Source organism: Typopeltis vanoorti, chromosome 22 (assembly GCF_054136105.1).
Source record: "Typopeltis vanoorti isolate ZY-2024b chromosome 22, IOZ_Tvanoo_1.0, whole genome shotgun sequence".
Taxonomy (NCBI): Eukaryota; Metazoa; Arthropoda; class Arachnida; order Uropygi; family Thelyphonidae; genus Typopeltis; species Typopeltis vanoorti.
In genome coordinates, this window is record NC_143570.1 from 36,736,314 (window position 1) to 36,754,170 (window position 17,857).

At 35.1% G+C, this 17,857-nt stretch overlaps 2 protein-coding genes across 2 annotated transcripts in view; one reads left to right on the top strand and one right to left on the bottom strand.

Moving 5' to 3' along the window:
• Positions 1–17,857, top strand: part of LOC150094313 (uncharacterized) — a 244,464-nt gene that overhangs the window by 44,515 nt on the left and 182,092 nt on the right. The window lies entirely within an intron of this gene.
• The window catches only part of LOC150094314 (uncharacterized), a 125,212-nt gene that overhangs the window by 15,443 nt on the left and 91,912 nt on the right, over positions 1–17,857 (bottom strand). Inside the window, exons 8-14 of the mRNA XM_090411932.1 lie at positions 13,558–13,629; positions 8,450–8,521; positions 3,047–3,118; positions 2,452–2,523; positions 2,180–2,251; positions 1,996–2,067; positions 1,502–1,573 (exon numbers count right to left, since the gene is read on the bottom strand). Coding sequence (XP_090268058.1) covers positions 1,502–1,573; positions 1,996–2,067; positions 2,180–2,251; positions 2,452–2,523; positions 3,047–3,118; positions 8,450–8,521; positions 13,558–13,629 — 504 coding nt within the window. The remainder of the gene's footprint in view (positions 1–1,501; positions 1,574–1,995; positions 2,068–2,179; positions 2,252–2,451; positions 2,524–3,046; positions 3,119–8,449; positions 8,522–13,557; positions 13,630–17,857) is intronic.

Genomic DNA, 17,857 nt, shown 5'->3' on the forward strand with positions numbered 1-17,857 from the left:
AAGCAATTTTTTTTTTTTTTAGAAATGTTAAACTTTCGTTGCTTATAAAAATATAACAATGCAGGTATAAAAATTAGAATTCGGCTTCACTTCAGTTAGTTCCATTCTGCTCCTTGTTCTTTATTTCTTTCTCTCTCTCTCTCTCTCTCTCTCTCTCCCTTCCTGGTAACATTTAAGAAACAATTCAAAGATCAATGCCACAGCCTCTTACTCTCTTTAAACATACCAAAGTAGAAATTCTAAGAAGGAAAACAAAACCAAAATTGATCACAGCGAAGAATATCGACATGGAAAAGCCATTAACTCGATTTTGGATTCCTCCCTCTTTTTGTGTGTGGGGGATAAGCCTTTTATTTACGAAAAACACGGTCGAAGAACTTCGCACTTTTATTCCTTCGAAAGTTCAACAGATCCTTATTGAATTCGGTTGCATACCAGATTAATTCAGACTTTTCAAATCAAAGTTGTTCTTAAAACTGAATGCGTAAAACAGTGGGAAGAGTTTTGAGAAATTTGTTGCGCCATTTTTAGTAGAATGGAGTGTTTGGATCTGCTTTTGATTCAGTTAAAACTGTTCGTATGCCGATTATCTGATCATCACTAAATTCCTAATATTTTTGGATCTTTTAAGTTAGAAATAGCAGGTGGAAAAAAAATAATCGCAGATTACCTGAAATTTATGCTAAGGAGGCCTCCTTATTTTCATAATCTTATCATTGAAGTTTAGCACTTATTAAAGTTTTCGAATGGATATCAATCCTTGTGAAACCTTGCAAGAACAAGATGAGCAAATTAAGCTTTTATTTCTTAAGAGCTTAATTTGCTCTTAAATTAAATATCCATTTAATTTAAGAGCAAATTAATGATATGAGCAATCATAATTACTCATCTTATTATGATTCTATGATTCATATGCCTTTGGTTAAGCAATTAAGATTTTCCTTGTGTGAAAAGTCTTAATCGTATGGTGTAACTTTTGAAGAAATTAAAAAAAAAGAGAAGTTTGTTAACATTTTAACGCTGAACCAAATGCTGCATCTTTTCACTACTAGGTGGCGGGAGGATATGACAAATATATTAGTCACTATCATCAAGGTAGGCGATGAATTTTTATAATCGATCATATTCAGATAACCAACACAAATAACAGTACAGCAAACAGTAATACGAAAATTCAAATATTATTTAAAAACACTAGTATCTTCAAAATATTAATATAAAAGAAAAATGTAAAGGAAAAATTTCAAAACTTTTAATCTATTTTACTTGCTCTGCAGAAAAATTAAATATATATATTTGAATGTTTTTCTAGACACTAGTCTACTTTTTTAATAAATCATCTGAATCAATTATCTAAATGTTACTGCTGCAAAATAATCTGAAATCTATTTCATGAGTTTAATCAGACATGTAGCATTCTTCGTAGTTCCTGATTATTGTGTACAATTTAGAATCTTAGTCAAATGTTTAAAAAAAAATGCTATAAAGTATTTCTACTTACAAGGATGTTAGTTCCGGAAGGAAAGAAAATGCCTCCTCGTGGATGCTTTGAATTTCATTTCCATTTAGATCTCTGCAATTAAAAAAGAAGCAAAATATTGTATTGTATTGTAGAAATTAGAACATATAAATATATTGGTTATTATAATTTTAATTCATTAAGCAATAATTCTTTCAACATTCTGATATACGACTTATTAATCTTTCATATAATCTCTTCTACAACATAAATTCTAATGGTGGATCAATTACATCTTATCACTTTTACCTCTTCAAACAAATAGCTGAAAACAAAACAGTATATCGCATTAAAATTGTCATTTTAATAAAATGCTTTTATGACATTTTCTTCAATGGAATGAGATGGCCAGTCCCCATTTTCCTTCTCATTTATAATATTTGGAATTTCAGATGATACTCTAAGCCAATCATATTGCTATTACTAGACTTTCTCCACCACAACAGAAAATAATATAAATTATGATTTTTACTTACAACTTACGCAGAGATGAAAGATTTCCGAAGTTTCTAGCTGCTAGACTAAAGAGTTTGTTACGAGAAAATGACCTGTAAAATAAGAAATAGTATAGTTGAGTTATCGGCTACTTATTGGGTATTTAGGATTGTCTTTTTAATTAGTCACAATAATTAAATTTTATTATGCCCGTTGAATACTCACATTGTGCGTAAATTGTTGAGTCCCTCCAAGGCTAAAGGGTCAATCATCTGGAGCTCATTTCTTGACAAAGAACTGAAATGGGTAACAATCCAAATGTTATTCACAATTGGAACAAACTTAATTGGAAGATAGCTACGAGAGTTTCCACATATGATAAAAACTGATACGGTCAATAATGAATTTTACATTTGCAAGCTCAAAAATTGATTAAAATTGCAGGAAAATATACTTTATTAATTCATGCATTAATATCAATAAAACAAAATACTCACAGTATGAAAAGGTCATGAAGGCGATAGAATATGTGAGGAGGTAGAAGAGAGATCTTGTTACCATCTAGCCATCTGAAAAAAAAAAGATTTTACCAAATGTATTTTAATAAGAAAACTTATTAATTACAATTGAATTTATTAAAATTATTTAAATCTTCAAGGCGACTACCCGTTTGACAGTAGGAGGCAATTTATGCTATTATTTCTTTTATTGTTGTGTAGAATGCCCTCTGGCGGATACTTTAAAAATAAATCCAAGTCATTGTCGATTAAAATTAGATGCGTCTGCTCTACTATATGAGTATAAAATGTCTAAACGATTGTGTGTAATTGTCAGTTTTCAATTTTAAAAAACCCTGTAAAGCTCGCAGAATACAATAATTGTAATTACGATTAAGTAAATTAAATATTAAGTAATATTAATTCATTGAAAATTAAAAAAAAAATTATAACTCACTGTCAACACTGAAACAGAGCTCTTTAGTCTGTAATTTGAAATTACATCGTGTAATATTGACAAAACACATTTTCAACACGATAAATCAGTACGAAATGAAAAGTGCAAACAATTATCGCAGGGTTAATCGATACTCACAAGGTCTTTAACTTGATTAATGAATCGAAGAGGCCCCGAGGCAGTCTACTAATTTGGCAGTCCCTCAGATCCCTAAAGGAACAAAATGTTTCAATTCGCTACTTCATTTAGGAACAAATTAAAAATAATCACTTCATTTAATAGATGCATAATTACTAAGAGCATAATTTTAAATTTCAGCTCTCCTTAATATTTATAAATAAAACAGTTGCTTTGTGTTTTATTAATGAGATTATACGAAATAGAGATGACATCCCTGTCTCACTCCACTTTAAAATTATTCAGTTATATATTAAGGAGACGTACGATTGTACGCATGCGCATTATCATCAGGAGTATGATTGTTCATTTATTTAGTAGCTGTTGCGAATATTTCGAAAATGCTATTAGGTCTCCGCTATTTATCAACAGAAGTATTTATTTGTTTAGCGTATGATGACACATCGGATGGGATTCCCACACAGGCATTTGCCACCATCTTATGAAACCAATATGCTACTATTGGTTATAATGTAGTTTTGTTTGTAAATTGCGTGGGTTCTTTCCTTCCCTCACACAAGTCTGTTTGAAGGAGGAAAACCTTGTTACTTCTTACCCAGGTCTTTCCAATTAAATGTCTCCATCTATACTGACTGAGCTACTGAGGCAACAGAAGTATTCTTAAAAATTCAAACCGTTATATTTTTTGAATCAGTATTTTGCGTAACTAATAAATTAACGATTAATATTGTCAAATGTCAATATTGTAGTAAATGTCAAATATTATATTATATTATATTATTATATTATATTTGTCCTTATAAGGACTGGCTTAAAGGGGCGAAGCAAGAATGCTTTTCATATTCCCCGTTATCTGTAGAGGACAGTGTAGGGATAAGGTGTTATTGAGCAATTAAATTAAATTATTAAAGCTCTGAACATGGCAAGAGGGTAACAGCAATAGCCGAGCCTCAGTTAGAACTTCATTGGCTACAGCATTGCCATCCATTACCCTCCAAGGGTATTGGATTGAATGAATCAATCACCGCATCTCACGGTCGATTGTTCTCATTCATAATGCATATTTCATATATTAAGGTTCTTATTTTTCTAAAGAGGTGTCAATGGCTTTTAATAAATTATTGTTAAAACTTCAAGCTATAATTATTGCTAAAATTTATATATATTTTGTATATATAGTTGCTCATGTTTTGTAATAAATATTTATTATCTATTATCGTTTTTATATTTATTAACATTTATCATTATTATATATTGACATCTAGAATGCCAATTATATTTATTGGTATTTATTATTTTTAAGGAAAAAAATGTTTTTAGTGACTATTGCACTATACTGGACTGTCATTTTTTTAAATTGATTTTTATAAAATTTACAAACGTTGTGAATAGTGACATATGCATAATCATAGCAAATATTTATTTATAATAAACTATTTCTAAATAAAATTATAGAAAAGTATGTATTTATTTGTTTTAAGAAAATGTTTCTGTAAAAATCGTTTATTTATTCAAAACACCATCTAGTTTTTTTTCTCTTCAGTAATTATGAAATTCATTTGTTTCACATGAAAATCAGACTAAATTTTAACTTTCATCACTTATATATTAAATTATCTCTGTGGATGGAAGATTCTTCAACGAACGGTGCAAACCGCCTATTATCTTTTCATGACACAGGGACAAATTAAACCTTGTCTATTTTTATAAAATAAGTCTTTTGTTTTATAGTTCACAAATAGGAGGGAGTTGATCTGATTAAACCCGCGCTGCGAAAGCCAGCATCGAAGCTAGTAAATTATATAACACATTCTATGTAGAGCAGTTTATTATACAATATATTAACTCAGCTTCATTCCATCGAAAGTTTGGGATCCCAAACTTTCAATACGCCGGCGTATCTCTTTTGAAGTTTTAGTAGCGTCGGATTACTCCATCTTAGGCAATTTGGGAGAAGTTATAATATTTCATTGAAACAAGAATAATTTATTTTTTTTAACACTGAAAATTCTTTCTTAATTATTAAATTCAGTTTTAGTTATACAAATCCAATATGCATGCAATAGAAAAAAAAATGAAATTTAAAATTTCCATAATAATAAAAAAAAGTTTAATTGGACGAATGAAATTCAGCGGAGAGTTCCGACAGCGTGGTAAGAACAATTTGAATTTTAAACTTGTAATGCAAACAGTTCGAACGCGATCGTGCCATCAACTAGACGCGGCTGTCACGGAGGTCAGTCGACACATGCCAAGAAAAACATTTTGTTTAAAACATCCTTTAGATTTTTTTATTTATTAAAAAAATTAAAATAAAATAAAATAAAATTTTAAAGTGCCTCGTAATGCAACTAAACCAAAAACACCATTAATTCAGCTAGATAAAAAAAAAACTAGAAAAAAATTAACTAAATTAAAAAACACCCTTGAAATTTATCTTCTCTTAATCTTAATTTATATGAAAATCCATTGAGTCAATATGGTCTTATTATTTTTTGATGACAAAAAGCTAATTAACTTAGCTCAAATGAGAGAATTAAATTGTAAATGTTGAAAAACAAAATAGTGGGAAATGGAAATCGTTATTTATATATAAATATTAAAAAATCGCTCAGCATGTTCCTGGCAATAAAAGCAATCCTTGTTTCTTCGTTAATGTCGACCAGGGTTAGTTTTCATCTATGCCACGTCGCGCTGTATTACAAGAATCTAATAATCTTATGCCTTATCTGATCTCCCCACCCATTTCCCCAGCAAGTCACCAGTAGTTTTATCTGTGATCCCCTCCAGCGTCCAAACACGTTTCGTAAAAGAAAAAAAAAAAAAAAAAAAATTTAAACGAGCTAAACCTCCTTCCCTAATTTCGCCTAGCGATGACTTACCTCGACTGGTATTAAGAACGTCGTCATCATTCTGGTGAACTAATAGGTGTCGTAATTTTATTAATGAACGTGTTAGTAGCGGAGATGATGGCGGAATTGATAATGTCAGTGTAATGTGGTGTACAACATCAGGTGGCGAATTATTGATCCTAAATAAGAGTATTTCTCAGTAATGTTGGCTAGTCCCTAGAAATAGTAAACACTTAGCATTTCACTTAGCGAAATTGAAGAAAAGAAAAAATTATCAAATGATTGTGAATCGAAACACATTATTATTGGGAATAACTGTTCCAATTAAGGGGAAAAAAACTTTTTTTTGCGTGTCTGTTTATGAATCTATTTTACCTCAGATGGAAAATTCTGAGCAGTGGATTTTATTTATTTTTTCAGATTAGCGAGGATTATAGTCGTTATTTGGTGTTTTGTTTTATTTAAAATATGTTATAAAGCATTAACCTTAGTATGATTATTGAATGTAAATTACCAAAACTAATCCTACTCTTTCATGTATGAAATCTTACCAACATGAACTTCATACACCATCTAATTGTGTATATAAAATAACATGAAATAGAATTCTTTAGAGTTGCAACAATGCTTCTTTATTTAATTGATTTTGAATAAATAAGGACACTCACCTCTTCTATAAATATAAAATAAGAATGTCACTATCCTTTAATTCTAAAATCGATTTTAAAATGGGACTGAGAACGAGACAAACAATTTTCTCTGACGTACACCATGGTAACATTATTTTCTCATTGTTACCATCCTCGATACATAGTTTTTATACAATTAAAGCATCGTTCCAAAGCTGGTTATTTTGGTTATTTCATATATTTTGGTTATTTCATATATTTTGGTTATTTCATATAATTATTTATAACTTGATGAATTTTTGCCAAAATGAAAAGTTCAGCATCAATTATCTGCATTTGTAAAGAAAGAAATTGAACTAGTCAATCTCAACATGTTGAAGTTCGACAAAAATAGTGTTAAAGTAGATTAATAACGGGGTTTCAAAAGTTCTGCACACTACCCCTCTTCGTTTAACAAAATACATTTAAAGGCCTTCGGAATAACTCCATTTTTCCTTACACTACTGCCCAAAGTTCGGACGAGTATACCTATCCGCAAGCCGTTTTTGTGTTTGATAAACCAGATCATATCAGCAGAAAACTCATCAATGGTATTGAAGCACTTTGCAACTGATCCAGTTTGCGTTTCTGTTGGCAGTAATATAAAGTTTAAATACTAAGAGCATTTTAAATCTGATTTAAGGATGTGGAAATACGTTCACGTACGCTACTAGAGGCATGATATATATTGTCCACATTTCTAGATACCGGCCATCTTGAGGTGGATGACGTCATCTTATATCCGAACATCAAGTAGCTCGCGAATACTTATTCAGAACGCTTTTCGATTTTTTCTTTGTTCCGTTACCCGGAAAACTGGCGAACTTTTTATTTGTTCTAGTGAATTTGCATGATTGCTTATGTGCGATTCTTTCTTTGAACTCTCCTGCGGAAATAGCTGTTTGTTGAGTGCTTAGGAAGATATTGCTGCAACGAGATCGTGAACCGAAGACCCTTTACCTTGCTAAGGAGGAGCATGTTGCATTTTCGAAATGAAAGTAGACGGTTTATGAGATATATTTTTGATCAGTTATTCACCAAACTGTTCGATCAATTTTGAAGAAATATCTATAATACATTCTAATAAAACTCGACGAGGAGTATTATACCTAACTTATCCCAATTTGATAATAAACATAATTACAGCACTTTCTAACTGAATCACATTACCGTATTATTTTTTGTTTACAGTGTTTTACAACTTACAGTCTAAAAATTAATTCCCATTTATTTTATATTTTTTTAATATAATAAATTTTAGAGTGTATTAGATATAACGATAATGCTTTTAGTTTTACTGTTTCATTTCTTAAAATAAATTTTATACATAATTTATATAAAGTTTAAATACTAAATATATATGTAATATGCAAAAATTCATTTTTGTTTTTGTATTATGCTGTTTCTTACACAAATAACAAAACAAGTTCAAAATCTTTCTTTTTGAACTTCTGGTATATAGTAATAATGTGAACATTAATAAAATCAAATAGGAGTGTTTGTGTATGAATTTTCAGACATTTGCTTGATATTATTCAATCTGTAATAGCTAGTTAAGAAAGAAAACGAAAAGAGATTACAACATCACACCAAAAAAAGAAAAGTATATTAAAACTATATAATGCTTTGTAATGTATATCTGTAGATTTGAATGCAACAATAGCTTAACATCGTAAGCTATCTAACAAAGTATATTTTTTATATTAGTTTACTGGGTGTGGTTTCTATTCTAAATTTAAGAAATGCCTAATAATATAATAAATATAACAAATATATAATAAATATATAATAAATATAATATATAATATATATACAATAAATAAATATATGTATATAATATAATGATAATTAAAATAGTTCCTATTGAAATAACTATAACTTACAATTCTTCTAATTTTCTGAGTCCAAGAAAGGCACCCTGAGGTAAAGCATATAGGGGATTGTGGGATAATACTCTGAAAAAAACAGAAATAAACAGGCCTTATCAGTTTTTCTCTAAAAGTTTATTTCTAATTCAATTAACGAACAGCTTAATTGAAATTATGCAAGTCATGTCTAAAATCTAAATTAATCTTGATTGATTTAAACCTTTTTCTTATTACTGTTAAGACAACCGAGTGTCGACTTGAAACATTAAAGTGTGCAAACACTTCAGTACACCATACCGTGTTTGGATGAGAAACCTCTTTAAGTGTCGATGCGATGTTATCTGGAAAGTCGAGTATTCTTGTATACGGAAGTGTGGTCGAAATGGACACCGAATTAGTATGGATCACGCACGACATGTAAGGCGTTATCAAAGTGTTGCAGTTCTGGTGTCTTCGTATATGGTTACAAGTCGCAGCAGGATCTCGAGTGTTATCAGCAGAATCGGAATAAACAGAATAAGAAATAATTAATTAAATATTCAGAAGGGTGATTAAAATTTCTTTCCTTTGAGAAGATTTGATAGCAGCAATATTTACTGGCTTATCAGGACAACGAGCTATATTTTTGCTATCCTCCTCACCACCACACACACGCACGCACGCACGCGCGCGCGCGCACACACACACACACACACACACACACACACACACACACACACACACACACACACACACACACACACACACACACACACACACACACACACACACACGAGAGGTCACAAAACCTATAGCACAATAATTTTTTGTGGGCTAATGCATGTTTAGTGATATCAGAAGCATCCAAATTCAACGGTTGGCGATATAATCGACAAATGGTGACGTTCTGGCATCGCTAGTGCAGGAAAACACCCAGGGCGGCCGCCGAAAATGACTGATAGGGACAGGAGGGTATTAAAACGAGTGGCACGCAAAAACCGGCTACAACCGTCACAGACAATCCCTGATGAGTTCCATAGCGCCAGTAACACCATGGTGAACACTAATACTGTACGAAAAGAACTCCATTTATTGGGTTTCCACGGAAGAGCAGCGGCACACAAGCCAATCAAAACAACGAACAAGGCGGCTCTTCTGGTCTGTTGCAAAGAGCTTGGGAACTGGACGATTGACCAGTTGAAAACGGTACTCTGGAGCGATGAATCAAGGTTCACCTGTTTCCAGTCTAATGAAAGGGTGTGGATGTGGAGGCAGCCTACTGGATGCTTGTTACCACAGTGTGTTGTACCCACAGGAAAGTTTGATGGTGGAGGAGTAATAGTATGGGATGAATTCAGCTGGTTTGGAGTGGGACCACTGGTCGTTGTCCGTGGTTCCATGAAGGCAGCTCAGTACCTTGATATTCTGAATAATCAAGTGCTGCCTACACTGTGGAATTTTTATGGAATGGACCCGTGTTACTATCAAGACGACAATGCCCCATGCCACAAAGCTGCAGCTGTTATGGAATGGTATATGAAGAGATCGACCTCAATCTGACCTCAACCCCATCGCACACCTGTGGGACGAATTGGAGGCGACTGAGCTCCAGAGCAGCAGGTCCTCGATCTGTCGCAGAACTTAGTGTTGCTTTGATGGAGGAATGGAGACAAGTTCCACCTGATGTCTGTCTCACATTGGTGGAAAGTCTCCCTCAAAGGATGCAGGAGGTGATCAAAGCCATAAGTGGCCATACCTGATATTAGGATTCGCCTGCTGGTGTCAATTGTAAATTGCTAAAGTGTCCGGACCATTATTGGCAGATAGTGTATATGTAACCTTCCTGCGGTAGAGCATATATCTCTCAAACTGGAAGAAGTTTTGAAATCTGCAAAAAAAGAAAAAAACTAACAGGAATTAAATATAAAAAGAGAGATAAAAGGCCTAATTTCACATTTTTTTCAGAATCTTATAAAATGATTATCTTCTTTGATACCTTACTTGGAAGACAATCTCCTCTTAATGGTATTTAAGGAATTCTTTGAGGTATTGCAATCGCGTAGCACTTTCAGCAGAAACCAAGATCTCATATTAGATGTTATTTAGAAGTATTATAAAATCTTTGCACGATGAACAGTTTACACTCGAAATATCAAATGATCCAGGTTGCTAATCCATGCTATGATTAATATTGTGCGTTTGAAAAAAAAAAAAAAGCTTCTGTTTAGAAGTTCTCAGATTTGTTTTGTATATTCTCTAGCATGCTAACCTAATGACATCAGTTTGTATATAGTCAAACATATAGAAGTTATATATATTAAATCTACGAGTAATCCTGCTATTGCGTAGTCGCTGTTATGAGAAGGCTTATTCGCCAGTTGATCGAAAACCTCCTGAAGCGTTGCCACGAGGTACTTCCAAGTACCATCTAGCTCCAGGCCTGTGGAATCCTATTATTGCTGGAATGGAGGAGGTGATAGCTGCTTAGTTAATTACGGAGTATTGAGTATGTCAAAGCCATCTGTCGCATTGCATGTGCAAAGATACTGGAGATAGAAATCGGATACTCTACTCTGGAACAAAAATGTGTAAATAGCCATTTCATGCCTCCAATAAGCAGATAATTACGTTTTTATTGGGAAAAAAAAGTAGTCCACCTATCAGTGTGGTTGGTATTTCCTCGCAGCGCAAGAGCCTGGTGTTTGGAAACAAGATAGCAAGGAGAAGTGGAATTGACTTCGATCTACACTGGACCAAAGATCGACTAATTATGGAAAAGGCCGAAGAAAGACTTGAACAGCATTCCTCCAGTCAGTGACTAGAATCTGTAATTTCTTTTATAGGCTTAGAGTCACTGAAGATTATAACTAAGCTTAATTAAAATCCTTTAACATTTCAGGATATAATGATATGCCAATTTAACTCGGTGAAGAGTGATTAAAATCGATGAGGAATTTCCGAAAATAAGTCGAATAACAAAATTTGTTAATCATTAATAGAATAATAATTCGGAAAAGGACTCCCGAAAATATCGTTAGACTTCACTGACTTGATTAAATTAGCAGATCTCATTTTTTTGACGACTTAAAAAAAATAACCGAGAGTTATACAAGCACATCCAGAATAGGCTTTTACAAACATCCATGTACGGTGGTATTCGAACTCAAAATCTATTGGTTGGAGAGGGGGGGGGGGGTGGTATCTACTCGGCCAGTCAGGCATTTTATTTTATTTACGGTTTTCATACATTGATAATTTACTTTTAATTTATTGTACTTTAATTTAAAAAAAAATCAGCTAACGCCTTTTTATTCCCGTATATAGAGAGTAGCGAGGCCGTTTTAGCCCTATCTTACTTTTGGAGACTGAGTTGGCAGCTCAATCTCCACTGGTACCCAATCAGAGATAGCTGGCCCAAGGCTATCGCTAATTAAATGGCACGCAATGAAGAGTGACGGCTCAACAAGTGCCGCCATCTCGTGGTCCCTAACGCTCGTATTTAATGTCTGAAATAATGTGGGTTCTACGGTCGATTTTCTTGAGTTTACGGGACGAAAAACCCGAGTTTCCGGGAGAAAAAAAACCCGTGCCAGAGATTGACTAACTCCGGAACCGGTCGAAAAAAGGCTTAGAAAAATATCCTCTAGTCCCCGACTAGACTCGAAATTAAGTGTTCCTTCGTGCGGCCAAGCGCCGTGGTATGCAAACGCCACATCCACTGAGCTACACAGGCTCCTTTAGTACTAATAACTTACTGTTTTTATTACACAATTTGTGGATATGTAGAGAAAATCATCTTTACCGAGATCAAATGTGCACAAACCCGATAAATGCAATAGTGCGATACAAAACACTTGTACTCGGTTAAATAGTGATAGAAAATGATGTAAAGAATATGACTCTTTATTTACATCTAACTTCAAACATTTTCCCTTGTTTCTGCAAAGACTTGTTTAAAACGTTTTTGAAAGCACATTTAAATAACTTTAAAAACAAAAGTTACAATTATGGTTTCTAATCATAAAACAGTATAAAAATTTATGAATAGCGTTGGAATACTTCTGAAATATAAACCAGAAAATATTTAATTATCTAATATAATTTATAAGAGAATATTAAAGATCCAATATTGTTTTATAGAAAACAAAACAAAACAAAACAACGCTTCTTACCAACAGTCAGATCTAGCAGCATGACAATCCATGCTCTCGCGAATTCTTTAGGATCTTTTGAAAATTATTTTTAATTATGTAAAGTTTCCCTTTTGTAATAAATGTTTCCAAGTGCGGAGATTATTTGTAATAACGAAGTATAGAGATTAATGAGAGACCTACCTGTAACGTTACTACAAATTATCAGTTTTTGATTGAGTTGTGTCTCCTTATGCGGCACAATTAACATCGGAGTGTGACAAAAATCGCTTTGTTAAAGTCACAAAGGCCAGTATTTTGTCCTTATTGGATGGCGGGCCTCTTTATTCTTATAATGCACCATCTAGAATAAGAGTAGATCGCATATTTTTGGCATTATGTGGGAATCCGTAATAGAATTACTTTGACTCTATGTTGTAATGCCCCATATATCAGCCAAGAAGGAGAGAAAAATGAGCGAAAGCTATTCCTTGTACGTACAAAACCGACAGTCACAAATTTCTGAAATTAAAGCACTAATGTCTTATTTACCAACGTCTCAAATGACCTTTTTCCAAAGACACGAATAGCGACCTTGAAGACGATAGGTGGTCGACAACTTCCAAATGACGCATCATGCGAGCAATGATAAGCATTTTTCTATGCGATAATGTAACTGTTTGCGTCTTCGTCGAAGAAAGATGTGATGGATGAAATATTTATTTTGCTTGATGGTTGGAAACATGAAAGAATAATGATGTGGGTTTTTCACTTCAAAAAAGGAGATGGAAGAAACAGATCTATTTGTTCATGCGGCGTATATTAAACCCAGAAACTCCTTACTCATGATTTTGTGAACCGTTGAAGATGGAAATGGAATGAAGGCCAGTCGAGAATCGAGGTGACATCAATACTTCTCTTCATAATGCATTTTCTACAAAAACAAGATCAGTAATACCACTTAATTCGATTAGTTTGTGTTACTATTATGAAATGTTTTGTTACTATACTTACAGAAGTGCCATGTTTTCATTAGTGGAAAAAGTGTCATTCCTGATGAATGAGATGAGATTTCCACTGAGGTACCTGGAAAACGAGGAAAAAAAAAAAGAGAAAATGTAAATAGTTTTGTTATAGAGAATTATGTGCTAAAGTGTCACACGAAAATATAGGTGAAACTGAATGTAGTTTTTAATAATAGGAACTAACTGGAGACCGCAGAGTAAAAACAATATGACGGTTAGAAATAGGAAACAGTTACTGTTACGAAGTCAATTTTAACAAGACAAAGTATATTCTTGCCTGCTCAAACAGAAGTTTGCACATGAACTATAAAAAGTAACTTTCTATCAGTAGTCAAGCAACCTAATTCAACTTATACCCATGTACCCATGGAAGGTATATATATACCCATGGAAGGTATATAACATTTATGATGTAATAATAATAATTTGTGAGTTCAACAAATCTTCATCATCGGCCTGTAGAGTAAGATAGGCTGAGAGTCAGCAGATAGTAGGAGAGGAAATAAAGATAGAGTGCACAGTGGTAGAGTAGGTTAAAGAGGCCTCAGTTGACCTGTTTTAGCTGTTTGCCCCCCAGGGGCGTTTCTAAAACGGTCGTTGATTTTTCACTTTACAAAAAGGAAAAATCCTAAAAAGGAAACATGTAACAAAACAAACAAAAAGGTACAGAGAAAAGCAAAAATTGAAAGGTAAACTTAGAGGTGGAGGAAGGATCTGGCCCGAGTGATGCAGCTCACAAGGAACTGCACCGCCTCGCTGTAAGCCTTCGCCGCTCGGGTTCTCAGGTCCTTCACCCACCTGTGGGAGCTAAAAACCAGTGAAGCTGAGTACAGAAATCCACAAGGTGGTTACTGTTCCTTTCTTTTGTTGTGGGCTGTTATGATTCTTTTGGCCACCTCACTTCCCTTGGCCATGTCTAGTTTCCAGAGAGCAATGTAGAACGCCGAAGCTGCCTCCCCGTCTATATCCAGGGTTACCTCTACTTGCTCAGGGGTGATTTTGCTGATGTCATCAACGAAAAGGTCACCCCATTTTGCACTGACGATGTCGGGTCCATATTTCCCTGTGGGGAGGAGTTCAGGTTCTCCTACTTTATCTATTGCCTCTTTAAACTTTTCTGCCACCCCGGGCATACCTCTAAGGAGATGTTTTAGAGTCTCCCCTGCTTTTGCATGAGGGACTTCTGGGTGTTCGGTTTCAGATACTTTTGCTGTTTTGAGATTTGTCAGCTCTTCTTCTTGCGGACTTATGGCCGTTTGGAAGTTTTGGTGTTCGTCTCCATCTCTACTACAGCTTCTTCTACTATATCTGAATTGGCGATGTGGGACGAAAGCGAAGCTTTCGTCCGTGGGAGTTACCATGATGGTTTCTGCATTGTCAATCTCTTCTGTTGGGATCGTATGGCTGGTCTCTGCAATTCTGGTAGGTTTCCCTCCCTTACGGGACCTTTTCGTTGTCTTGGACATGGCGGCATGATCAGGAGTGGCCTCAAGAGGCGGAAACTCTTCTTGTATTGTGACCTTTTCGTTACTTGGTTTTGTTGCTGATGTGACTGCACCACCCATCCTCTCTGCGAGGGTTCTGGATGGGCAGGCGTCGACTTTGTGGTCAGTGACCCCACATTTTTCTTGGTTGTGGCCAATTTTTTGGCAGTTCTTGCATTTTATGCGAGGGCAGTCTGCCCCAAGATGATTGAAGGCACCACATCTAAAGCACTGCTTTTTGACGCCTGGGTAATTTACCATTACCCGGGCAGATCCTATGAGGACAAAGTTAGGAACTTCGGTCCTCATTTCAAGAGAGATAGTTACCTCCCCTGACTTCTACTCAGGATTGTCTGCGTCATTGTGAACCTGGATTTCCCGTACTACTCCCCACTTAGAGAATACGCTGTGAATTATATCGTTGTTCTCTGCCTATTCTAGGGGAAATCGTGGTATCTTAAGGTTTCTCAGGATGCTCCCAACCATGAAGGGAGACACTTTTACTTTACCACAGTCAAACCCATTGAGAAGCTTTTCTCTGGTCTCCATATTTTTGGTCACTACCTGGTATCTTCCTCCCCCATAAGGGGTAAATCCAAAAATGTTCTCTGCGCCGACGCAGTCTATGATAGCTTTCGCCATCGCCCTTGCCGGTATTGTGGCGTCAACCTCAATTCCGAGGGTAGGGTATGCACACGCGGCAGAATAGAGGGCATGATCAGATACGGGAGCCTAACTATTCCCACCACCAAGTGTTTGATATTTCTCCAGTCCGGGGTTTACGAAGTTCTGTAAAATTCCGGTTAAATATCGTGAAACCCGATGGGACTCGTACCGATATTAACGGTTAAGAACAGAAACTATACACTTTATAGTTTACAAACTGTATAAACTACACACTTGATCTAAGCCAAAAGGCCGAGAAGCGATGTAATCGTTAATAATAACGACTATATCATTGAAGAAGTCATGTTTTAATATACAAATAGAAAATCGGTGTATTAGAATATTATTAAAAGTTTTGAATATATATATATATACTGTATATACCCATGGAAGATACATATATATACAGTATATCTGCCCATGGAAGATATATATACGTAGGCTGTTCAATAAGTGATAAGACTATATTTATACAGAAAACAGATTACCTTTAATCGTCATCATCTACATGGTCTTTTTCGAAGTAACTACCGTGAGACTCGAATTTGTCCCAACGTTGCGTCCACTTCTTAAACACATGTGAGAGTCCGTTTTTTTTGAGAGTTCTTTCAAAACCGTCTCCACAGCTTTTACACATGCTTTGTTGCTTTCGAAATGGCGGCCTCTTAGTGGTTTCTTGAGCTGAGGACACAGCCAGAAATCGCACGGTGCGAGATCAGGACTGTATGGAGGGTGTGGTAGGATATCTGTGTTGTTCTTCTGCAAAACGTCCACTACACAACCAGCAATATGTGGCCTTGCATTATCGTGGTGCAATAAGAAGCCATTCTTCAGCAATGGACGCTTCCTTTTGACGTGCTTGATAATAATCGCTGATGTGTTGATCATTGTCTCTGTGATGGACGTTGAAGGTCTTCCCTCACGTTCAAGATCTTCCACATTTTGCCTTCCTTCCTTAAAAGTTTTATGCCAGCGAAAAACACTTGCCTTCGACATTGCTTCATCGTGGAAAGCTTCGCGTATCATGTTAAAAGTGTCCGATGCCGATTTTTGCAAATGCACACAAAATTTAATCGCATAACGCTGTTCCAAGGACGCTTCCATTTCGAAGACTGGTCGCGCCTCGTAGACGCGCCGATGAGCAGTTGCGTTTAGTCAGGTGATACTCTGGCACATCAGCCCCTATACGCCATCTATCAACCTCTTTTGTTAATACAGACAGCAACATTTCTTTATTCCACAGAAATTAATATTGTGATGAGTGGTTTCGCCACATTAATATTAGTCTTATTACTTATTGAACAGCCCACGTATATATATATATATATATATATATATACCCGTGGAAGATATATATATCCATCGAAGATAGAAGATATAACAACATACCATAACATCATTGGCCAGAAGGATCAAGATGCTTTTATTCTCCGTTGTCTGATAGGGATGATGAATTGAAGGAAAGATTTATGAGCTGTGAGCTCGCCCTGCGGGTGGGGGGCACGGAGATTAGTCATTATTGCTAGTATTTAGGATGGCATTTGGCCTCTTGTATTTGAAGAGATCAGTTTCGTCATAGTTTGCTGCCTGTTTAACTAGATCGTTGGGGTGCGTAGAGATCTTTGAGAAGAATTTTTCCGCTGTAGTTAGTAGGAAGGAGTAGATGTAAGGGATGTTTGTATCTCTATGCAGTTGGACGTTCCTTACAAACCACGGTGCATCCAAGATCATGCGCAAACGTTTATTTTGCACTCTCTGTAGCCTGAAGATGTTAGTGTTGGATGTGTGGCTCCAGGCTGGAGATGCATATGTCATTATGGGGCGGATCGTCAGCAGGTAGAGGAGTACTTTGATTCTGGTATTTAGTTTGCTTTTTCTATTTATTAGAGGGTAAATTTGGGCGATGGTTTTAGATGCTTTCGCACATAAGGCTTTGATGTGTGGGTTGAACGTTAATCTTTTGTCTAGAATTACCCCAAGATATTTTGTTTCTGTTTGCCATGGGACTTTGGTGTTGAATAGATAAAGGTACCACTTGGGAGGTGTCAATCTTCTGGTGAAAAGTATCGCAATACTCTTTTGGGGATTAATAATAATAATAACAGTCCTTTTAAGGACTGGCTTAAAGGGACGAAGGAA